Source organism: Capra hircus, chromosome 15 (assembly GCF_001704415.2).
Source record: "Capra hircus breed San Clemente chromosome 15, ASM170441v1, whole genome shotgun sequence".
Lineage (NCBI taxonomy): Eukaryota > Metazoa > Chordata > Mammalia > Artiodactyla > Bovidae > Capra > Capra hircus.
Window position 1 is genome coordinate 29,398,775 of NC_030822.1, and position 25,780 is coordinate 29,424,554.

The window sequence follows — 25,780 nt, forward strand, 5'->3', positions numbered from 1 at the left end:
TCATAAAAAGTGTTTACAGATCATTTTTCACAACCATGAACATTCTTATGTTGTAACATTATGTGAAAACAGCAGAGCAGAATGTTTTATTTATGTATAATCTCATCTTGGCTCATCTCCCACCACTCCCCGCTCAGTGCATTCCAGACGCATTCTATTTCTTAAAACCGACATTGGTCCCACTCTTCAGGTCTTTGCACTCACTGCTGCCACCGGGGCTGAGCCCTCCTCATCATTCCACTCTTGAATCAGTGTCGCTTCAGAGAGAACTTCTCTGACACCCATCCTTCTAGCCATTTTGTTCACATAGGCCCACTTTATTTTCTTCCTAACACTTTTCTCAAAGTTACTTTATTCATTTAATTGTGGTCAGTTGCCTGCCCTGCATGGTGAGTGCTTTAAGATCCCTCTCTGCTTTGTAAATGCCTCACTCCATTTTTCAGTATTTGTTTATTTGCCTAGCTGCTTGCACTCCTTATACCTCTTGGTATACCCCCAGAAAAAGGTCTGTTTCAAATAAGTAGGCATTCAGCAAATATTTTTGGATAAATGAGTAAGAAGGCCTCCTTTGAGCTATGCTTTGGAGGACGGGTAGGATTCTTACAGGCAGAGTCTAATGAGGAGCAGCACTTCCCAGCAGGACTGGCATGAGCTAAGGCTGCAGTGATGAGTGACTGATATTTGAGCACTTGTGCAAAATGAACATTCTAGGCAACGTGGCTGTTTCCTCAACAGGAGATGGGGGTGTGTGTTGTGCTCACAGAGAAGCCACACAGGTAAAAGGCTAGATGCTTAGAGGCTGTGCTGCCTCTGCCCCCTCCCTGTACCACACACGCCAGGATTTCTGCCTCCCAGAGCTCCGTGGGCCCCGAGGAAAAGGTCCTGGTGTGCTGATACCCGGAGTCCAGCAAAGCCTCTGTGAGCACCTGTCACCGATAGTTCTGCTGAGTGCATCAGGACTCTGGAAGCCCTCTTACTACATTACTGTCACATAAGTGAGCAAAAACACTTTCCCCCTCCCCTTCTGAGTTCTTAGGAGCTCTGAGTTCTTATAGAGGTTCTGAAACCTCTATAGTAAAAGACATTAACAGGAGGAACATAAAGAAGTGTATTAACATGTATATATCATGTATACCTGGGAGATACCCAAGGGAAAATGAGTAATTTCCTGAGGTGGCTTAGAACTCAGGATGAAATACTGTCTTAAGAGAGAAAGGAAAGAGGGGAGGTAAGCCGCTTAGATTTTTAGGAACAATGAATAGTCCTTAGAAAGGGCCCACAGATGGGAGATACGATAGTGATTGTCTGGGCGTGGTGTCCACTTGTGGTCTCGTCTCCTGTGCAGTTTTCCTTGGTTGGTAAAACTCTCGAGGGAATTTCAGACAACTGAGTTCCTTTTGGAGCATCTGTCTTCAGGCTGGTGAGGGGAGTTTAGAGAAAAGGGTGCAGCTGTGGGGTCCCAACAATGCTTAGTATGTAGGTAGCTATTTCTAAATAGGACTGACCATGGCTTGGTGCATAGCTTGTTTATAATTTTGCTTTTCTTTCTTGCACTGTTCTTCGGCCATTTTTCTAACAGCTTTCTCTCCAAACTGGGTTCCTGGTGTTGCAATTGTATCCTCACAAGACTTGCTCCAGGGAAGATTATTTACGTTAATGACTGTTAACATTGTCAGTAGTAACATACTAACCACTCTTGGCCAGGCACTGTGCTAAGAACTGAGGTAGGTGTACTTGCCTCCTTCAAGCCTCACAATGAACAGGTACTATTATCTCCACTTTATAGATGAGGGAAACTGAGGCAGAGAATATGTAACTTGCCTGAGGTTACATAGCTATAAAGTGGCAGAGGCAGTATTCAAAATACAGGTGTCTCCCCAAAGATCTCTTTTTCAAATTTCTTTTAAAAATTCACACAACACTGTAAAGCAACTATATTCCAATAAAAAATTTTTTATAGCAATGAAAAAAATTTTCAATTGAAGTATAGTTTCAGGTATACAGTGAAGTGATTCAGTGACATATGTGTCAGGGATTCAGATTCTTTTCCCTTATAGATTGTTACAGGATATTAACTATAGCTCTCTGTGCTGCACGTTAGGTCCATGTTGGTGATCTGTTTTATCTATATTAGTGTGTATATGTTAGCCGCAGACTCCTAATTTACCCCCCGCCCTTTTCCCCTCTGGTGACCATAAGCTTGTTTTCTATGTCTGTGAGTCTGTTTCTGGTTTGTAAATAGGTTCTTTTGTATCATTTTTTTAGGTTCCACATATAAGCAGTATCATGAGATATTTGTCTTTCTTTGTCTAGCTTACTTTACTTAGTATGATAATCTTTAAGTGCATCTATGGACTAGAAAGAAAAAGAAAATATGAATTACCAATTCCTATTTACCAGTACTTAAACAAAATTCTCCAAGCCAGGCTTCAGCAATACGTGAACCGTGAACTTCCAGACGTTCAATTTGGTTTTAGGAAAGGCAGAGGAACCAGAGGTCAAATTGCCAACATCCACTGGATCATGGAAAAAGGAAGAGAGTTCCAGAAAAACATCTATTTCTGCTTTATTGACTATGCCAAAGCCTTTGACTGTGTGGATCACAAGAAACTGGAAAATTCTGAAAGAGATGGGAATACCAGACCATCTGACCTGCCTGTTGAGAAACCTGTAAGCAGGTCAGGAAGCAACAGTTAGAACTGGACATGGAACAGACTGGTTCCAAATAGGAAAAGGAGTATGTCAAGGCTGTATATTGTCACCTTGCTTATTTAACTTATATGCAGAGTACGTCATGAGAAATGCTGGGCTGGAAGAAGCACAAGCTGGAATCAAGATTGCTGGGAGAAATATCAATCACCTCAGATATGCAGATGACACCACCCTTACGGCAGAAAGTGAAGAGGAACTCAAAAGCCTCTGATGAAAGTGAAAAAGAGAGTGAAAAAGTTGGCTTAAAACTCAACATTCAGAAAACGAAGATCATGGCATTTGGTCCCATCATTTCATGGGAAATAGATGGGGAAACAGTGGAAACAGTGTCAGACTTTATTTTGGGGGGCTCCAAAATCACTGCAGATGGTGACTGCAGCCATGAAATTAAAAGACGCTTACTCCTTGGAAGGAAAGTTATGACCAATCTAGATAGCGTATTCAAAAGCAGAGATGTTACTTTGCCAACAAAGGTCCGTCTAGTCAATTACGGTTTTTCCGTAATTGGTCATGTATGGATGTGAGAGTTGGACTATGAAGAAAGCTGAGCGCTGAAGAATTGATGCTTTTGAACTGTGGTGTTGGAGAAGACTCTTGAGAGTCCCTTGGACTGCAAGGAGTTCCAACCAGTTCATTCTAAAGGAAATCAGTCCTGGGTGTTCTTTGGAAGGACTGATGCTAAAACTGAAACTCCAATACTTTGGCCACCTGATGCAAAGAGTTGACTCACTGGAAAAGACTCTGATGCTGGGAGGGATTGGGGGCAGGAGGAAAAGGGGACGACAGAGGATGAGATGGCTGGATGGCATCACCGACTCAGACATGAATTTGGGTGAACTCTGGGAGTTGGTGATGGACAGGGAAGCCTGGCGTGCTGCAGTTCCTGGGGTCGCAAAGAGTCAATTCATGGGGTCGCAAAGAGTCAGACACGACTGAGCGACCGAACTGAAACTAATCAGTGTAAAACTCCCAACAGAACTCCCAGGTGGCACCAGTGGGAAAGAGCCCGCCTGCCAGTGCAGGAAACATTAAGAGACATGGGTTTGATCCCCAGGTCAGGAAGATCCCCTGAAGAAGAGCACAGCAACCCACTCCAGTATTGTTGCCTGGAGAATCCCATGGGGACAGAGGAGCCTGGTGGGCTACAGTCCCTAGGGTCAGACAGGACTGAAGTGACTTAGCACACACGCAGTTCACACGCAGCAACAAACAAGTCCAGCACCAGATGCCTTCACAGGCAAATTCTACCAAACATTTAAAGAGTTAACACTTATCCTTCTGAAACAATTCCAAAAAAACTGCAGAGGAAGGAACACTTCCAAGCTCATTCTGAGGCCACCATCACTATGATACCAAAACCAGACAAAGATATCACAAACAGAGAGAAAATTACAAGCCAGTATCACTGATGTAGATGCAGAAGTCCTCACTGAAATGCTAGCAGACTGACTCCAGTAAAAAGGATCATACAGTATGATCCAGTTGGATTTATCTCAGGGATGCAAGGATTCTTCAACATCCACACATCAGTGTGATATACCACATTAACAAATTGAATAAAAATTATATGATCATCTCAATAGACGCAGAAAAAGCTTTTGATAAAATTCAACATCCCTTTATGATAAAAACTCTCCAGAAAGTGGGCAAAGAAGGAACCTACCTCAACATAGTAAAGGCCATATATGACAAACCCACATCTAACATCATACTCAGTGGTGAAAAACTGAAACATTGATTATCAGGGGGAAGAAAAACCTCTCTCCTTGTATTGCTCAGTTAACTACCCAGTTAACTGTTTCCTCCATCCACCTATATGGCCAGCCAGTTGGCTAGTCTCAGGTTCTGAGGTTTCGCCTGGCTACAGGCTGGGTTTCTAGCAAACTGCTGGGAGAGGAAGCCAGCTCTAGGAATATGGGAGCCTCTTGAGTTTACATAACTTTCTGAGCCCTGGACCCAGACTGAGAATGTGTTGACTCTGGCCACTGATGGGGCAGCCAGCTGGGGCAGAAGAGTTGGCTTGAAGATTACAAACAAAAACTGTCCCTGCAGTAAAGGGTATGACTGCTGTTTGCTTTCTCAACTCCTGTTGTAGATTCTCTTCTTACTTTCCTCGTTAAAAGTCATGACCCTCTAATTCCCCAGCTCCAGTTTTGATGACACAGGCCCTTGAATCCAACTTAAGGGTCCTTGGCACCTCACTGTCCAAATGTTTGTTTTATCCATTCCACCTCTAAAATATCGAGCCTTTCTCCTCCCCTCATCCCTGCAGCACTTACCTAGTTCAGAATACCTTTGCCTTTTACCTAGACTACCACTGCCTCTTTACTGCTATCTAGTCCAGTGCCTGCAGTCCAGTTCCACAAGTACCAGAGTGACTCTCCTTAGTGTCTGGCAACTCGCCATCTTGCCACTATAGGCCTTTATATCCTGCCTCCTCCAGCGTCTCCTGTCACAGCTTTTACTCCAGCCACACTGATCATACTCATCTACCAGCCGTGTCAGACTGACCTTCGTGGGCTTGTGCATGCTGCCTGCTCCCCCTGTGGTGTACTTCCCTTCTCCACCTCCACCTTGTAATGATGCTTCAAAGCTCAACTCACATGCTACCTACTTTGTGAAACTATCCCTTGCCTGTTTCCAAAGAGGTTTAGTTGTCCCCTTCCCTTTGTACAGTGTGGTCACTGTTTCGATAATGGTCTTTCTAGACTATGAGCTCATTTGAAAGGCCTCATTATTTATCTCTGTCTCCAGAGTCAACCGGAAGCTTGGCACAGAGCACCTGCTAAGGTTTGCTTAGTCAGCAAATAAATGTTTGTAATAGCAGCTTTAGAAGAGGATAACAACAAGAAGTCGTGCCCAACTCTCCTTAGCCCTTTGAGTCTTCTCAATCACAAGATTCTGGCCCCCAACATTAGATCTGTTTCTGCCCTATTTGCCCACCTTCTTCTTTCAGAAGTTCTCCTTGGACATTCTTTAGTGTATGTGTCTGACAGATTGTCCTCTGGTTTGACGCAAATATGTTCCTTCTGGCTTTGTGGAAATACTTCATTCAAAGGGTCCAAGGGTCTCCTTTATTCTCTTCCTGAGTTTGGAGTGCTGATCTGTAGGCTTCACAAGGATGCTATATCCAGCACATAGTAGGTGCTCCTTAAAGAGTATATTATGTGGAAACCAACACAATACTGTAAAGCAATTACCCTTCAATTTAAAAAAAATACGTTATCTGAACATATGAATGGTCTCTTCTCTACTAGGAGATAGTGCAATGCTCAAAGATCCTGCCACCTCCTAGCCATGTCTGTGGGCAAGTCATTTTACATCTCTGAAATTCAGTTTCTTTGCCTTTAAATTGGGGAAAAACTGGATAGCTACATGTAAAAGACTGAAATTAGAACATTCTCTAACATCTTAAAATGGATTAAAGACCTAATAAAATAAACTCAGAATGGATTAAAGACCTAAATATAAGACCAGATACTGGACTTCCCTGGTGGCTCAGTGGTAAAGAATCCACCTGCCAACACAGGAGATTCAAGTTCAATCCCTGGTCTGGGAAGATCCCACATACTGTGGAGCAACTAAGCCCATGTACCACAACTACTGAGCCTGTGCTCCACAACAGGAGACGCTACTGTAATGAGAAGCCCATGCACTGCAACTCGAGAGTAGCCCCTGCTCTCCACAACTAGAAGCAATGAAGATTCAGCACAAAAATAACAAAATCATTTAAAAAAAAGACTAGATACTATAAAAATCTCTGAAGGAAAACATAGAACACTCTTTGACATATAATCACAGTGATTTGTTTTGGATCTGTTGCCTAAAGTGATGGAAATAAAAGCAAAAATAAACAAATGGGACCTAATTAAACTTAAAAGCTTTTGCACAGCAAAGTACAGTATAAACAAAATGAAAGGAAAACCTACAGAATGGGAGAAAATATTTGCAAATGATGTGAATGACAAGGAATTAATTTCCAAAATATACAGACAACTCATATAGCTCAGTATCAAAATAACCCAATCCAAAAATGGGCAGAAAACCTAAATAGTTCTCCAAAGAGACATGTAGATGGGCCAATAGGCACATGAAAAAATGTTCAGCATTACTAACTAGTCAAGAAATACAGATCAGAACTACAGTGAAGCATCACTTCACACCAGTCAGAATGGCCATCATCAAAAAGTCTACAAATAATAAATGCTGGAAAGGGTGTGAAATGCTGGAAAAGGGAGCCCTCCTACACTGCTGGTAGGAATGTAAATTGGTGCAGCTGCTACGGAAGACAGTCTGGAAGTTCCTTAAAAAACTAAAAACAGAGTTGTCATATGATCCAGCGATTCCACTCCTGAGCATGTATCTGGAGAAGATGAGAACTCTTACTTTGAGAGACACAGGCACCCCAGTGTTCACCACAGCACTATTTACTGTAGCTGAGAAATGGAAGCAACCTAAATGTCCATCAACAGATCAATGGATAAAGATTTGGTGTGTGTGTGTATATATGATATGTGTGTGTGTGTATATATACACAATGGAATACTACTTAGCCATAAAAAGAATGAAATAATGCCATCTCCAGCAACATGAATGGACCTAGAGATTATATTGAGACAGAAAAAGACAAATATCATATGATAACACTTCTATATGGAATCTAAAAAAATGATACAAATGAATTTATTTAAAAAACAGAGACTCACAGACTTCAAAAACAAATTTATGGTTTCCAAAAGGGAAGGGTTGGGAGAGGGGTAAATTAGGAGTTTGGGATTAATGTGTACACAAAATATATACAAATAAAGTAAACAACAATGACTTATTTCATACCACAGGGAACTATATTTAATATCTTATAATAACCTGTAATGGAAAAGAATCTGAAAAAAGAACACACATACATAACTAAACCACTTTGTTCTACACCTGAAACTAACACATTGTAAATCAACTTAAATTTAAAAAATAATATACTTAAATTAAAAAAATGATAATTTATGTGAACTTTAAAAAAAAAGATAAATTGAGAACAATAATGCCCATACTTCACAAGGATTCAGAAGATTAAGATGTAACTAGGAGAAGGCAATGGCATCCCACTCCAGTACTCTTGCCTGGAAAATCCCATGGACGGAGGAGCCTGATAGGCTGCAGTCCGTGGGGTTGAACAGAGTCAGACACGACTGAAGTGACTTAGCAGTAGCAGCAGCAGAGTATCTAATATAAAGTTAAGTGAATGTTTCTTACTTTCCATCCATCAAGCCTGGTCATCATCCTCTTGCCAGGTATCTGTACCAAAATGACCTCTGCCCAGGGTCCCCTATATTGTCCAGGAGGCAGTGTAAAGAGGAAAAAACCCTAAGTTTAAATTCTGACACTTCTTCTGAGCTATATGAATTTGGACCTAATGCCTGCCTGTCAAATGACATCACCTACCTCATAGGGTTGTCATGAGGATTAAATAGTTGTGTGTAAAGTCAAATAGCTGCTCAACTTTGATGACTATTATGACTTAATCTGGTGAACAAAATTGGCTGTGTCCCTGAAAAACACACATTTGACCATGCTGACCCCCTGTGGACAGAGTGCAAACAGCCCAGCAAAGAGACCTTGGTAGGCCCCTCCCTCCCCAAGAAGGGCTTGGTGGAAGCGCACAGAACACAGGGACTTTTCTTCTCTGCCAGGGAGCTCATGCTTTACTCAGATATATTTAGTGAACATCCAAACCAGAATTTCTCAGAATAATGTGCTTCTTGGAGTGTAGATCCGTACTGACTCAATAAGGACACAATCTTGAACAAGCTTCCAGATGATACTTAATGCTGCTGACCACAGGCCACTCCGAGTAAAGAAGGTCTTGGGAGTGACATGATAGGAACTATTTATTAGGTGCTTACCCTATGTCAGTTACTGAGAGAGTTAACCCATATGGGGTAAATACTGTTGACCTCTATTTTTCAGATGAGGAAACCAAAGCACAAAGAGAGGAAAGTACTTAGCTATCTGATACATCCAGCAAGGGATGGGCCTTAGGTTCTAATTTAGGCAGCCTAGCTCCAACACCTGCTAAGAAGACTCCAGCAATGTGTAGAGAGTAGCCAGGGGAGGGGCTGCGGCAAGGAGAGGAGCAGACATAGAACACAGAGTGGACGGCAGTTGTAAATGTGAGAGAGGAAGCCATCAAGGACACTTTGGCTGCCTTGTTTAGACCAGTGGAGAGATGGGGGAACCTATCACTACTGAGCTAGGAATATGGGAGAACAAGTTTTAGGGGGAAGGTAAGTTCAACTTAGGAATGGTCAATGTGAGTGGCTTTTGGTCATCTGGACAAGTAGACAGACCTAAGTGTCTAGAGTTGAGGAGGTGCTTGAACTTGTAAACAAACTTTGGGCATTAGCAAATGCGAAACTCTGAGAGCTTGAGGTCATGTGGACAGTGCCCAGACTGTCCTGTTCTAGGCCAAAGTCAACACAGTACATAACTAGAAGAGAGAGGATTGGAATCTAGTCTCCCTAGCTGCAGTGGAGGCTGGCTCTGTCCATTCTAATGGGCATTCTGATTCTGGGGAGCAGGCAGAGCATAAGACGTTGATGGGCTGCAGGCAACAAACAGGCTTTTCTGGAGCTCTATGGTGTCTAAATCCAATGAACTGTCCCCAACCCCTAGATCAACAGAAATAAGGACAACTCCATAGAGAAAGACCAGATAAAGGTTGGGAGATATTTATTTTCTTTAAACAAGGTCATAAATAACAAAGAAACAAAGAAGGTCCCAGACTTCGGACCCTGAAGCAGGACAGGGATAGAAGTTGTGGGGTCAAAAGGTGGAGGGGGCTATGCATCACCTAAGACAGTCACAGAGAAGATGGGCTGCAGGAGACTGCCCCTCCCTACCCTTGGAAATGGCGTGCCTGGGCAGCAGGGAGGCTGAAGTGCTGTGATGAGGCAGCTGGAAGAGGGCAAATGTTGAGGATGCTGGACTGTACTGTTTCTATGAAGGGTGACATGGAAACCACAAACAACTAAGATAAGCTGTGGGTCTAGAAAAGGCAAGCGGGCACTCTGCATACCTCCAGGGACCAACTATGAAAATGGTTAAATCTGCTTCTTAAAAACAACTCCACGGGCCTTAGCCTGTGGCTTTGTGCATGGGCTGTAGTGAACCTGGGTTGCTTTATGGCAGGTGAGAGCTCAAGAGGCCCCTGGAGCAGCCTGGCCTCAGCCCAGGGCAGGTGCCCAGAGATGTGGGAGTGGGACGTGGGCCCTCCCCAGATGGGAGGCCATGTGCTTGGACTGGCTGAGCCTGATTTTCAGGCTAGTTTCTTGTGATGCTATCTACCACCCCTCCCTCTACCTAAGGATGAGATCCTGACCTCTCTGTGTCTTCCAAGCCTAGAAGAATAAGATGGGGATAAAAAGGTATTTGACTGGTGTTTTATCTAAAAGGGAAAAATAGAGACCATCTTGCACATGGTCCAGCCCCTGAGGCAAGGCAGGACCATGGTAAGAACAATCTCAAGCAATGGAGGTTCCTGTACCTGGGGAAACATGGGGACCCAGGTCCATTACCTAATGCCAGGAACAGGGGCCAAGGGTGGCAGTTCTGATGGAGGCTTCACCCAAGGCAAGGCAGGGAGGACAGGCAAGAGCTATCCCTGAACGGGGAAGGGAGAGGAGCTGGGGAGCCTTAGACTGGGGAGATCAATGTTGATCGAAGGCCCTGGAAAATAATGCTTTGGGCAGGAATACACGAAAGGGTTTGTATATCTGGGGATGCCCGTCTACAGGGAGCCGGTGTCACATGGTCGGGCGGGATGGTGAGGAGACAGCGGCATCACAGTGGCCTCTGGTGCGATGTATTTACAACAGAGCTCAATGTTGAGGGAGGGAAGGAGAGCAGGTCACTAACAGCCAGGAAACACACTGTGAAGAGTGGAAAGAGAATGGAAAACAAATGTGACTCTCACTGGCTTACCCCGCTTACCCTGTCTCATCCAGGAAGCACTTCCTAATGATCACCAAGGCCTTTGCAGATCTCTCCACCTCTTCTCAGCCCCATCCAGGGCTAGATACAGGGTGTGCTCTCAGTGTACGGCTGATCAGACCACAGCTCCAAATGGGCCAGGGCCCCCAGACACTGCTTACTGAGAGAAACTAAGTCTTTATTGTTGATTCCTGGCATCCATCAATGGTCAGCTACTTGAGGGGTAGTCTGACATCAGGGAATCACTGTGGCTCACTGTACCAGGCTCCTGGCATTTTCAATGCCCACCTTGCTTTGTCATCCAAACCGCTTAGGCCCTGGCATTTCGAACTCCCTTATGTAGAAACTGTTTATATTTCTTCAACATTTTTTCTTCAAACTTTCTGAGGGTGGGGAACAAGTTCCCTTGGACCATCATCAGAATCAGAAAAGAGACTTTCCTACTGGCCTGACTCTTCACATGGCCTGCGGAGCTCTGTGAGGATGGGGCCTTCTGCAGCAAAGACTGGGAGTTCCTTGAGGTGGGACCAGGACCATGTGGTTTGGGTCACCATGCCTCTCTTCCTCCTCCTCCTCCACAAAGAAATCTACTGTGTCTCCCAATCCGACATAGAGTTTCCCAAGAGGAGAGGCATCCTTTTTCCTCTAGACCAGTGGTTCCCAAATGGGAATGACTCTGCCTCCCTTAAGACATTAGGTAAAATCTAGGAACGTTTTTGCTTGACACAACTCTGTGTGTTGAGAGGGTGCTACTGGTTCCTAGTATGTAAAGTCCAGGGATATTGATCATCATGCTACAGTGCACAGAACAGCCCCACCACCACAAAGGATTACCTGCCTCAAACGTTAACAGTGCTGAGGCTGGAAGCCCTGCTCCAGATCTCTACATAGCCTCAAGGTCTGCCTCACCTTCCTCGACAGCAGGGCGGGAGAAGGCATACAGAATTTTTATAAGAGCCCGGAAATGGACAATTCCCATCCCAGCCTCCACAGGAAGGGGCATCTCAAGAAAAAGTACACATCACAAAGGGGGTGGGGGACTAGGCACTGTTTAATGTCAGTTTAGCAACAACTCACTGGACCAGAGCACACGGAAAGAACCAACCACGGCTTTGCAGAAATACACACGCTGGGCTCTGTGTTGAGGAGGAAGAAGAAAGGCATGGTGACCTAACCCAGGCAGGGGTAAGGCAGAGATATTTACAACCTTGCAAATATCTCTTTGTTGGGGTACTGCTGGGCTCTTTAAATCTTTGTACTTCCTTACCACTGGAATCCACCGATAGGCTCTGCAAACCTGTGCCGAATCAGGAAAGTGGCAACAGCTTCAGCTACCTGGAAAAGGGAGAGATATTCCAGGCTATGTTAAGGGTAGCTACGGGGTTCAGCCTTGGAGGTCCTATGGGCTTCTGTTGGAAGTTAAGGCGTTATAGTGTCATCGTCCTGCAGTTCTGGGGAGCCTGAAAGCAAAAGGACCTGGGTCCTGCAGGGATGGCTCCAGAAATGCCAAGAGGAATGATGTGAAGGCTTAGTTATCCCCGTAGAGTTACAAAGCACTTTTTTCCTACAGGAAGAGCACATATTAATTCCTAACTGCGTGTGTTTTAGGGAGCAGTGTCTACCACAGTTATTTCTTCTTCCATCTGGCTTTTGGGGATAATAGAGAAGTAGAGCTTACAATCTTAACCACAGTGCGTTAGTCACTAAATCATGTCCAACTCTTTACAACCCCATGGAGGAGGCTCCTCTCTGTCCATGGGATTCTCCAAGCAAGAATGCTGGAGTGGGTTGCTATTCCTTTCTCCATTTTAACCACAGGGCCCTGGGTGAAACAGCAGGGAGGGCGCCAGTAGCTCCTCAGCCCATACACAGAAGGGCAAGACCAAAAGCAGCTGCCAGGGAGAGGTCTGGGGGGCCGGTGGGACTGCATGTGTGTAGGCCCCACAGCAGCTGCTGCAAGCAACACAGGCTGACTCAGAGGCTTATGCTGTCTTCCATGAGATTCACAGTTACTCTCTCAGTTGCCCTTTTACAGGCATCCAGCACCAGACTCACCTTGTCTGGAGCATCCTCATGGACTGCGTGGCCACACTGGGGCAGGACCTGCATCTGGAACTTCCCTGGGGAAGATATAAACCAAAGCCACCTCAAGGACTAAAATGGTCCTCTCCTTACCATCTTTGCAGCCTCACAGGTCACGTTAGCAGGCCAGGACCTCCCCATCACGCCACCCCAACAGTCTGGACCCAATTAACAAGCCTGTGAGGAAGATGGTAATACCTGACATTGTAACCTTGAGCAAATCATTTCCCTTCACTTCTTCCTTCTTCACCTACTTAATATGCGTTTACTTTGGGCCAGACACATAGAAACAGTTCCTGTTTACACTATAGTCTAGTGGGAGAGCAAAACATAAAACTCAGATTTTAATGCAGCATGTAGTTCCTAGGCTAACAGTAAGCACATGGAACTGGAAAAACACAGGAATTGGGTCTTTGCAATAAAACAGGGATCCAGGAAGGCTTCCTACACAGAAAAAGTAACTTACACAAAGAAACGGAGGATGAAATGGTATTTGCTCCTGAGAAGAAAAACTTTAGCATGGTGCTCATGAGAGTTAACAATGAGGCTGGAGATGTAAGCAGGGGCCTTATCATTAAGGGATTTGTAAATTAAAGATTTTGAGATTTATTATTTCAATAATAAGTTACCATCTGAGTGCTTAACTATGTTCCAGACAGTACTAAACACTTTTTCACACTGTCCTGTATAACACTGTAAGCTCAAACAAATGTGATCATTTTATTAAGAGTGGACAGAGATGACTGATAAAGCAAGATCTCTAAGGAGACCAAAGAATATGGAACCCATCCCTGGTCATCAAGGCCGTGAGACATCGCTTTGTGAGTTATCAGGGTGTAAATGGGAACCATGAGATTGCCCAGGGAGAGTAAGTAGAAAAGAAGGAAAGTCAAGAACAGAATCTGCTTAAGCCTGCTTGGCTCTGGAGTTGGCACCTTTTTTCATATAACCCGAAGTTGCCAATGCCTAGTGACTTCACCTTCATCAAGCCTTTCATCTGCTCTAAAGCCAAGAGCTTCCATGAAATTGGTTCCACTGCCTCCACAGTCATCTGGCCAACACATCTGAACCTGAGCACATGTCACTTTCCTACTCATTACACCTCACAATCCCTGTCAGGCTGCCATCAATTTTCTCATTCTACAAATTGAGAAAATTAAAGCTAAGGCAGGTCAAGTAACCTGCCCAGGGTGAAAAAAAATTAGTAGGAAAGAAGTAGTACTCAAACACAGTTCTTCCAACCACAGAGTCCTTGCTTTTAACCACCTCATCATGTTGTCTTCTAAACAGAACTTGTATCTTTTTGTATTTGGGTTATCTTGGACCTTTCCCTTTCCTAAGAATTCTAATAATAATAAAAATACTGTCTAGTATTCAGAATATCTCCTTTCATAATATATCTGCACACAGTACTTTATAATGCCCCTTTCAAAGACACTGCATCACTTTAATTCTTACAACTCTGAGGTCTATGTGGTAATATAATTCCCATTTTTAGATAGAAAATTTCCACATGACTTTGCCCATTTCTCTGCCCTGAGGGGACCTAGGAATGTAATTTCTTCATAACTTACCTTGCATTTGGCCAATAGTCAGATCTTTATCCAATCTATCAACACCTAGAATAAAATAAAGAGAATCCACAAATAGCTTACTTGAAAAGGCTGTATGAAATAGGTTTTGCTGTTATGAAGTAAAAATTGTTACAAAGTGGTAAACAGGATGACATTCTCAATTCATGTTAATGCCAATCCTAACTTCCTGAGTATATAGTCTCACTACATGAAGCTTTCGAGGCTGATGTTCCCTATAATCACTTTGCTTGTTTAAGCTGCTTTCTGAAAACAGGCTTTACTTTTTAAATTTCCTTTTTACTCAGAATATCCTTATACCACTCAAGGAAAAGGACGTGGGTTTGACCAGGTACAGAGTCCAGGCCAGAATTAGGTCATCCCTGGTGGATGCTCATGCTTAGTTAGTTATGGATTTGTCAAAGGAAGGAGAAAGGGCACAAATGAGTAAGCATGGTATTTCACTTTGGATGTCACTACCCATATGGTAAACGCTTTTAACAAAGACATAACTGAGATGACAATATACATACACTGCCAGAGACTGAATTGTGTCCCCCCGCCCCAAAATGTATATGATGAAATCCTAATTCACAATGGGACCACATTTGGAGATATGAAGGTAATTAAGGTTAAATGAGGAAGTAATGAAGGTTAAATGTGGTCACAAAGGTAGGGCCCTCGTAAGATAAGCCTGGTGCTCTCGCGTGCTCTGCCACGAAAGAACACAGTGAGAAGGTGGTTGTTTGCAAGTCAGTAAGAAAGCTCTCAGCAGAACTTGACAGGCTGGAGCCCTTATTTCAGACTTACAGCTTCCAGAACTGTTTAAGCCACCCAGTATCTTGTTATGGCATCCCAGGCTGACTAATACATAACACATGCACACTTACCAGCCAGGAGCAGCAATTTAGGAATAGGACAACTAAGAAAGAGATTGGATAAGCCTCGGAACCAGCCATCCCAGTATTTTTCTGTTTTTGCCAGCTCAATTCTCCAAGTGTATGGATGGTCTTTCTTGGTCTAGAGGAGTAAGAGCAAGTTTTGAGTCTCTGAGGGCAACCCCAGGAGGAACAGGATAAAAACTAGGGCTTTGGGAAAAGTAAATGGAAAGGAATTAGCACATATTAAGGGCTTACCATGTCCCAGACATTTTAATATACATTTAATCCTTATAACAGCCTTGTGACATAAGTTATTATTGGACTTGCATGTTTAGATGATTAGAAGCATACTTTTTACTTTTATTAGTTTCAGTGAACCTAGGAAACTTTCATAAGATCACAAAGCCAGTAAACTGGTACAGCCAAGATTGAGCTTCTTATACTCAACTGGCAAAAAAACATATTATCCACAGAATAACTACAAAAAACACACTGCAGTATGGAAAAATGCTTATGACATAACATTAAGTGAAAGAAGCAGAGTACAACATGTCATCTAAGTTAGAATTACTACTGGAAAAATATGGTATGCTTTGAGAAAGAACTAGAAGGGAAAACTGAAAATAATGTTGATAAAATATTTTTTCTTATATTTTTATATGTGACAATGATACGATGTAAACATGTATGTTAGTGTGTGAGCGTGCTCAGTCATGTCTGACTCTTTGCAACCTCATGGACTGTAGCCCACCAGGCTTCTCTGTCCATGGAATTCTCCAGGCAAGAATACTAGAGTGGGTTGCCATTTCCTTCTCCATATGTATGTTTATATAAACAGAAATTTATATATAATTTAAACAGTAATTTTAAGAAGGAAATGACCAAATATAACAAAATCTGTTAAACCTCAATATAAAGTAGATGGCACAGAGTATGTGCTCATCAAATACAAGCTGAACAAATAAAATGTTCTCTACACCTTTTTGCATCATGAAAATTTTGAAATATTATAACTGAAATAAGTAACTGGAATACCACATCAACCACAATATGAAAATCTAGAAGTGAACATGAGACAGCATATATTGTGTTAAAGATCACCAGATGGTTAAGGTGTTCATGTTACCCAAAGTGATTTGTAGATTTAACACAATCACTTTCAAAATCCCAATGGCATTGTTTGCAAAAATTCATATGGAATATTAAGGGATTAATATTGATTAATTTAGGCATAAAATTCATATGGATATTAAGGGATCCCAAACACCAAAACAATTTTAATAAAGATGAACAAAACTGGAGGACTCATACTCTATTTCAAAATATATTACAAAGTTACAATAATCAAAACAGCACAGTACTGGTATAAAGATAGACAAATAGAGCAAGCTCAAGAACCCAGAAATAAACCTCACATATATGGTCGAGTGATCTTTGAGAAGGATGCTGAGACCATTCAATGGGGAAATGACAGTTTTTTCAAAAAACAGTGCTGGGGAAACTGAATACCCACATGCAAAAGAATGAAGTTAGAGAATATATAAAAATGAACTCAAATGGATTAAAACCTAAATAAACTATAAAATAAAGTTGTAGGTTCTTGTAAACTTTTTAATAAAGCAGTTTAAAAAAAGAGATTTATGCATAAAGAAATATCTCTTGGACAACTGAAGGTTATTCAAGAACCAAAATAATGTTTTCCCTTTTTTTCCCTGTATTTTAATTATTATATATTAGAGTCCCCTCATCCCCAATAAAAATGTATAGCTTGTTTTCTTTTACAGAACAGAATGGATGCAACTGACCTCTTATGTATGTCTCAGGGCCATTTCAAACACAACTTTTTATACTGTGCTAAAGAGAGATGCCCCTAAGAAGCTGTGCCTGGTTTTCTGTGTTGTTGCTACATTTAATTGGCATTACTAATATTATCTCCATCATTTTATTCTTCCTTTATTGTGACATCACTGACATACAACATTGCTGCAGGTGTACAACACGTTGATTTGACACATGTATACACTGCAGTGATCACCACCATAGCGTGGTGACCACCTCTATCATGTCACGTAGTTATCCTTTATCTGTAGTGGGAACAATTAAGATCTGCTGCTAAGTCGCTTCGGTTGTGTCTGACTCTGTGCGACCCCATAGACGGCAGCCCACCAGGCTCCCCCGTCCCTGGGATTCTCCAGGCAAGAACACTGGAGTGGATTGCCATTTCCTTCTCCAATAATTAAGATCTAATCACTTAGCAACTCTGAAGTTTATAATACAGTACTGTTGCCTATGATTACTACTGTGCATTAGATTTTCAGTACTCATCCACTAGCTGCAAGAAGTTGTGACTATTGGGGTTTCTCTGTGTCCTTCCTCAGGTGGAGACTCTCTAGCTAAGTTCCTCACTGACTGATGTGCCTCAGTTTGTCCTCCTAACAGAACTGCTGGAGTTCATAAAACCCCATATATTAGGGCCTATAAAAATGATAAGAAAAAAATGAGTTGGAATTAAAAACCAGAGGATCTGGATGTGTGTTAGCACTAACATTTACATGTGACCATAGGCAAGTACCTGCATCTGTACTTGCCTTAAGTTGCCATTGTACTTTGTACTTTGCCATTGCCTTGTACTTTGCCATTAAGTTGCAAAACTTAATATTTACAATGCAGAGCCAAAATGAGAACTAGAGAGGTTAATGTGAATCATTCAGTATAGATCCTAGCACACAAAAGAGAAAAAGTAACTGACAATTTGTAGCAGAGTTTCAAATCTACTAAACACTATTTGATTACCTTGGACAAGTCTTCATCTCTTGAGTCTCAGTATCTACACTGTTAACATGTGAGAAAAGATCTCTCCTCACCTCACAGACTGTGGGAGAGCAAACTGATCACGCATTATTCATTATTTTGTGAACTCCAAAAGGGTACAAAGTATTATCTTAAGGATGACAATAAGATCCTCACTAAATTAAAAATACTGTTTTAAAAAATGTACTCTCCTTGCCGACACTAGCATCTCCAAATGCAAAGGAATATGTGGTGTACACTGAGTCCATTCCCTGGCATAAGTAAGATAGTCATAATCCATCCCTGAAAGTCTGTGGCTCATACTCACTAATCATTTCTCAGAAAAAGCACCCCTTCCCACTACCATCCTCAAACCAGTTGCTCAGCAAGTTGTCACAGAACACTTACTATGCACACAGCCTTAAGCTCTATGTTGAGGGAAATTCACACATAATATCAGTTCCTCTCCTCCAAACACAGGTTATTTTTTGGGGGAGACAATGCTTGTTATAAGAGGACACTGAACCTGTATTATAGGGATGACTATTAGAAAACCATATATTATGAGTGTGGCTTAAGAAAATCAGTTATATGACTCAGTCACAACTTCAGAAAAGAAAGTGCTAAGTTGTGTCCTACAGACTCTCAGTGCTATACTACAGAGGGACTAATATAAACTGAGGTCAGAAAGCTTCCCAAGGAGATACACCCTTAAAGACAGGTAGGATCTGATCAGTTTTGTGTAGACTGGTGGTAGGAAATGGGATTTTCTCATGAGATAAACCACAGGAACAGAAGTAGAGGTGAGAAAGGGCCTGGTGAGAGAGCAGTTCTCTCTGAGGGTAGGGTAATACTGTGAGTTTTATGTTTCAATTTGTCAGAGTTATCAAGAAGTACTTTGCCAGGAGCCAGCACGAGGAGTCCCTCCCGTGGCAAAGGTCATGAGGTTAAGGGGTCCGACAGGCAAAGGTAAGTCCGGCCTTAAGGGAGCCTTGCTGGATTTTCTGGAGCATCTACCCCCAAAACCAGAGTCTGCTTGCCGTACCGCATTATGCTTTTCACTTATGCTTCCGACATTAACAGAGGCTGTCCCCCCACCACCTTTTTCTGGAAAAAGTTAATTTAGAGCTTTCAGATAGTAAGTCTCCCGGGCATAATAAGAGTGTTTCAATCCAAAAACCCCTCTGGTGGCTTTCTAGCCTGCCTATAGGACTCTTACAGCTGCGCATGTGATTGTTTACAGCACAGGAAGCTCAAAACATCCTAGGAATGTAGGGGCTTCCGAGGAGTCAAAATCATTAGAATAGGACTGATTGAGGGTTTCATTTGTTGAGCCAACACTTGCTGCCAAATTTTCATATCTTTTATTTGTTGATACAGTTGGTATATAGAAAAAAAAAAAAACAAGTAACAACATAGATCTTTGAGGTAAGTACCTTCTTTATTATAACCCACTGCACCTTTGTTCTATAGGGATGTAACTTTAGTGCTTTGAGAGTGATGCAGATTAAAGAAAAACACTTCGGGGGAAATGAGATTAACATTCATTACGGAAGAGAGCCATAACGTGTTAACAGGCCTCTTGGCCAGAAGATAATGTAAATCACCTGAGACCTTTTGTATACAAAAAGATATACAGAAAGGGTGAGGACTGCTGCCCCCGCATGATTCTGTATCTTCCATTATGTAAAACTTAGGGTATATAAACACCTTTTAAAAATAAAGTTGGGGGTTTTTGCACAAGCTTGGCCTCCCCCATGTCGACTCTCTTTCTCCCTCTCCCTCCCTCTCTTCTTCAGGCTGATCCCTTGGAACGCGGAGGCTCCCCATGTCTACTTATTTGCCCGGGCTTCTAAGACCCACGCAAGAGGGAGCCCAACGTGGGGCACCCTCCGCTATTCAAGCAGGCACCTGTGGCCTAACATAGACAGTGCAAGTTTCTTATCTTGAAACTTTATTAGCTTTCCGTGTAAACCAAAGAATATCAGCCTCTTTTCTCCACTAATTTTCCTACTACACTAGTTTTTCCTAATCTCTCTTTGTATTTCTAATTAAATAATTCTTTCCTAAGACGCCAACTCCGTCCCCACTTCGAATTACCCTGGATCCACTGGGGCTGGACCCGGGCAGTACTCTATGCTTTCAGCCAGAACCACCATCTTCCAGTAATTCGCTAAAATGACCAACACAAAGAGAAAGAGGAGGGGCAACTGCTACATGTTCTCTAGGCCTTTTAGAAAATATGGAGTTGTTCCTTTGGCCACATACACGCAAATCTACAAGAAGGGTGATATTGTAGATATCAAGGGAATGGGTATTGTTCAAAAAGGAATGCCCCACAAATGTTACCACAGCAAAACTGGGAGTTTACAGCGTTATCCAGCATGCTGTTGGCATCACTGTAAACAAACAAGGGCAAGATTCTTGCCAAGAGAATTAATATGCGTATAGAGCAATTAGGTACTCTAAGAGCCGACAGCTTCCTGAAATGTGTGAAGGAAATGATCAGAAAAAGAAGGAAGTCAAAGAGAAAGGGACTTGGGTTCAGCTGAAGCACCAGCCTGCTCCACCCAGAGAATCACACTTCATGAGGACCAACGGAAAGGAGCGTGAACTTCTGGAGCCCATTCCCTATGAATTCATGGCATTTTGGGTGTAAAAATAAAGACCTGGATTGTAAAAAAAAAAGTACTTTATATGTTATAGTCAATCTAAGCATCTATTATGATAGTATCTTTGTCCCTTAAAATATCTAATGATGGACAAAAAGAACATGTCACCTTCCTTTCCCCACCTTACACACTATCCCATCCTTCGAAGAATACTGACTTTCACTCACCTCCATGTCATCTTCCTTTTTCCTCTTGTTTACTGACTCACTTCCTTCTTCGTCTTCTTCTTCTTCCTCTATGATTCCTTCCACTATAGACTTTGAGCCTTCTGGACTTGTAATTCCTTCACATCTAGGTATTTTAAAAAAAAAAGTGCTATCACACACCTCTCTTCTACACACAAATTACCTTAGAGAAGCTGATATTTATAGCTTTTTATAATCAAATACTAGTTAAAATTTAACAATGCTCCAGGAGGAGGGTGTGAAAAATGTGCATTTAAAAGTGTACAAAAGTAGACTAGGGCTATAGAAGGTCATGGCCAACATTTCACTATACTCCAAGGGCTGGTTTCTGGTTCTTGAACCGATGCATGTTTTGTTACTCAGTCGTGTCCAGCTCTTTGTGACCCCAAGGACTGTGACCTGCCAATCCATGATCCACAGTCCATGGTCTACAGGGTTCTCCAAGCAACAACACTGGAGTGCGTTGCCATTTCCTTCTCCAGGGGATCTTCGCCACCCAGTGACTGAACCCAGGTCTCCTGCATTGCAGGCGGATGCTTTACCGTCTGAGCTACTACTGACCCACAGAAGGTAGTAACCATTTCCTGAGGCATGGTGACAACAGTTTTATTGGCATTATCTTATATAATCCTCATAGCAATCCCTTAAAATAGCTCTGAAGAGTTAAAAAATTGTCCAGGATCATTTAGCTCATGAGTGGATGAGGCTAGTGCTTTTCTACTGTACCCTGTTTATAGTACAACAAGGCTGAAACAGATTGGTAAAAGGCCCCCACTTTTAATTAGCTGACAGAAACTGGCAATTACAATAACCAGGGCCAGATAAACCTTAGAGATTAGTGCATCTGATCCAACCAATTATTGTTGTTTTGCATCTAAAAATAATATCTCTTTATTTTATATAATTAGGTAGAAAAATTATTACAGGAACAGCTGGTACCATAATTTCTTTTAAAGAGAACTCGTTGAACAAAAATACATTGGCAGATGCTAAAAGTAAAACTTCAAGAGCCTAGGTAGCAGCTAGGGCCAAGGTCTGTTGTTCATGATAATTTCTCATTTTGCCCTTGAAAAAGGAGAGAGAAGGGAGACGAGGAGAGAGAACAAGCAAGATAAAGAGAGACTCGGACAAACTGAAGGGTCAGTCAAACTTCAGTTGTAGATTTTTTAAGAATGGTAACTTCTGTCTTCTCTACCAAACCTTCAGTGATGTGTATGTTGACAAGTGTTTTGTTAAGTGGGGGTTTTCTTAGGAACTTGAGGTGTCAAGTTTTACAATTAGGTCAAAGTATTAATGAAACAATATGTGCTTTGGGCTTCCACAGCAGTAATTTGGGAGGTTCAGGGGAATTATGCCTAGATCAAGAAGGGCAGGGAGGTTCCACTGGGCATCTAAGTGACAAAACACAGATTCTTACATATATAGTTTTACATATTTAGAGAAACCATCACTTGAAGTAAAAATGTAAAGATAACTGAACTACCTGAATACAAACCATGTAACTCTTCACTGCTTAAACAAATCAGATCTCAAAATATTCAAGCGTTGAAAAATGAGCATTCTCACAACTTATTTAAAGTCTCTGCATTGTGCCTGCCAGATATTACTACTCAAACTGCTCTTTTGGATATAAAATCCATTATGTAGGCCTTAAAGTCAAATACATAGGAGTTTGAGTTCTAAGAATATGAGTTCTATCATTCATTAGCTATGTGATCCTGGGAAAGTCACTTTACCTTTCTGAACTTCCATTTCCTCCCATATAAAACAGTCACCTTGAAGAGGTATTGTAAGGATTAAATGAGGTAGTGCAAATGAACGAATGAATGAAATGAATGAATGAATCCAGGTAGTTATCATCAATGGCTGCTAATATTAAAACAACAAAAAAAAAACAACCAGACATTATGTGCTTCCTGATAGCAGTACACAAGATCACCTATTGCTGTTGCTGTTTAGTTGCTTAGTTTTATCTGACTCTATTGTGACCCCATGGACTGTAGCCCACCAGGCTCCTCTGTCCATGGTATTTCCCAGGCAAGAATACTGGAGCGGGTTGCCATTTCCTTCTCCAGGGGATGTTCCCAACCCAGGGATCGAACCCAAGCCTCTGGTACACATCTCCTGCATTGCAGGTGGATTCTTTGTGAACAAATAAAAAACCAAAATAACAACAAACAACCTGAATTTGATCAAACCTCTGGCCTAACAATTTCCAGAAAATACAAGGAATAAAGGAACATGTTAAATTACACCTTGAGGAATCAATCAGCAAATCCAGATTGTGGGAGCTTCTACAGAGCAAACAACCAGGTTTCCTCAACAAATAAATTGCCGGGGGGAAAAAAGAAGAGAGACAGAAGGGCAGAAGAGTAGCCTATAGATTAAAAGATACTTATGAGATTTATCAATCAACTGCTATGTATAAATTCCTATTATAGTTCTGGTTTGAACTAAAAAAAAATTAAGACAATCAGATAAGTAGATACTAAAGACATTTGATGATATTAAGGAATTGTTAATTATTTTAGGTGTGATATTGTTCTTATGACTGTGCTTAAAGTGTCCTTACCTTTTAGAGCATACTAAAATTTTGCAAAGGAAATTATATCTGAAATTTTTTTCAAAATATTTTGTCCTTAGGGGAAATAAAAAGGGGCACAGATGAAACATGAGTTCATAACTGTTGAAGATGGGTAATGGGTACATTGGGATCATTCTATTTGTGTATGTTTGAGAATTTTCCATTATACAAGGTTTTAAAATTACACAGTGTATATAAAATGCCTTGCACAATGCCTGGCAAAGAGCAGGCATTTAAAAATGCCATTATCATTTTCATCCACTCTTGTACTCCCTGTCTATCCTGGTGGGCAACCTTTTCCCAATTCACCTGAAGTTTATTTTGTGACTACACAGCAATATCCAGGACTCATGTAACCCTGTCTAGGAGGATCAACTGGGCTAAATAATCTTTTGAAGTCAAGTGTTAGTTGCTCAGTCATGCCCAACTCTTTGTGATCCCATGGCCTATAGCCCACCCAGCTCTTCTCTGTCCATGGAATTCTCCAGGCAAGAATACTAGAGTGGGTTGTCATTTCCTTCTCCAGGGGATCTCCCCAACCCAGGGATCAAACCCAGGTCTCCCACATTGCAGTCAGATTCTTTACCATCTGAGGCACCAGGGAAGTTAAATAATAAATAATCTTAGCTCACCCTTAAAATCTGACTTTCACTCAGGCTGTGCCAAAGCTTTTCATAACGTGATTTCCTCACAACCAGGTTTGGCTTAGAAGGAGACTGTTACCAGAATGAAACCATGGCTGCCAGCACCAGAGTGAGTGCTTAATGTCCTTTCTCTGGTATTCTTCATCTTTCAACACCTATAGTTGTGCTAATAAGGTAATCCATTATTATACAGAACAGGATCTAAAGCCTGATGATCTGAGGTGGAGCTGATATAATAATAATAGAAATAAAGTACACAATAAGTGTAATGTGCTTGAATAATTCCCAAACCATACCCCCTCGCCCCTCAGTCCATGGAAAAATTGTCTTCCATGAAACCAGTCCTTGGTGCCAAAAAGGTTGGAGACCACTGATATAGAAGACATTATTTGGCTTTGGGATTTCTGCAAAAAAAAGAAAAAGAAGAGAAAAATCTATACAACTGGCCAAACTGAGTTCTCTTATAAAAATAATCTAAAATCATGAACGTATTCACCAACGTGGTAGAATAGATGTATGACCAAAAAAGCAACCTATAATTCCTCATTATGTTTCAGCCTCTAACCAGTGCAAGGGGATAAAAATAAAACCTACTGTTTGACTTGGCCAACCATTGAGACACGGGCAGACTCCAGATTTCTAATCTGGCCACTCTTCACACTAGAAAAGTGAGACAGGAGAGAGAAGGTTATTCATCTTTATCTTATCATATCAGCAGGGTCAAATCAACAATTTTGCAATTCTGTGGGAGCTACTAAAACGGTGTAGTTATCCATGTAACTTACTATGGAAATTACCACTACTTCCCATTTCGTTATTATGGTGATAAGCCAAGCAGTAAAAATTAAGGCACTGAAATCACTTAAGTCCTGGCAATACTTACCAAGAGGTAGATACCATATCCCATGCCTGAGCTCAAGAAGCACATAATTTAGTGGGGAGAAAGAAATGAAACAAATAATTTTAATAGAGTAAGGTTCAAATGAACCTCATTTATTCTGAATGAAGTCAGAGAAAACTTCCCAAAGTTTCGCCTAAACTGAGGACTAAGGATAAGTGGAAGATAAGAGAGGGTGGTCAGAGCAAAACAGGCAGAAGGCACACTGTGAACGAAGGTACTGTGATGTGAAAAAATCAGTAGGACGATGATCTTAGAGGGAAGAGAGCAAGGAGGAACAGAGGAGAGTAACAGGAGAGCGTGACAGAACAGGACAGGCAGGGGTTAGCTCCTGGAGGGTCTTACATGCCATGATATAGAGGCTTAGGAGCTCAAACTCTATAAATAGAATTGTCTTCCTGGAGTTGACTAAGGGCCAAGAAAATGACTGCCTGTCCCAGGGGACCTGAAAATACTGCCTGAAGCAAGCCATAAGAACACATTTCTTTAAATCTTATTTTTTAGCTTAAAAAAAAAAATCACATAAAATTTTATACTGTAACCCCCTTTAGATAATGACTTTGTTTCTTTTTTAATGATAAAAAGAAGCAATCAGAATTACTATTTCATTTTTCTACCACCAACTGAATCTACAAATCCACCCGTATTATAATCATATACTCTACCTTGAAGAGTACGAATATATGAAGTTATCTCTGTTCCTATTCAAGCCCAACGCTGGGCACTGGTTGAATCCTCTTTTGTTCATGAAGATCTTGTTCCTTTACTTATCCTG

At 41.7% G+C, this 25,780-nt stretch overlaps 1 protein-coding gene and 1 pseudogene across 2 annotated transcripts in view; one reads left to right on the top strand and one right to left on the bottom strand.

Moving 5' to 3' along the window:
* PPME1 (protein phosphatase methylesterase 1) overlaps positions 9,422 to 25,780 on the bottom strand; it is a 51,483-nt gene continuing 35,124 nt past the window's right edge. Inside the window, exons 8-14 of one of the 2 annotated variants that reach the window (XM_005689967.1) lie at positions 24,702 to 24,767; positions 20,862 to 20,985; positions 15,242 to 15,371; positions 14,355 to 14,399; positions 12,754 to 12,818; positions 11,966 to 12,033; positions 9,422 to 10,637 (exon numbers count right to left, since the gene is read on the bottom strand). In XM_005689967.1, the coding sequence (XP_005690024.1) occupies positions 10,619 to 10,637; positions 11,966 to 12,033; positions 12,754 to 12,818; positions 14,355 to 14,399; positions 15,242 to 15,371; positions 20,862 to 20,985; positions 24,702 to 24,767 (517 nt within the window). In that variant the 3' untranslated portion in view covers positions 9,422 to 10,618. Of the gene's footprint in view, positions 10,638 to 11,730; positions 11,835 to 11,965; positions 12,034 to 12,753; positions 12,819 to 14,354; positions 14,400 to 15,241; positions 15,372 to 20,861; positions 20,986 to 24,701; positions 24,768 to 25,780 lie in introns of those variants that run through there. The other variant, XM_005689968.3, reaches the window with a different exon arrangement.
* On the top strand, positions 20,139 to 20,855 carry LOC102190978 (annotated as a pseudogene).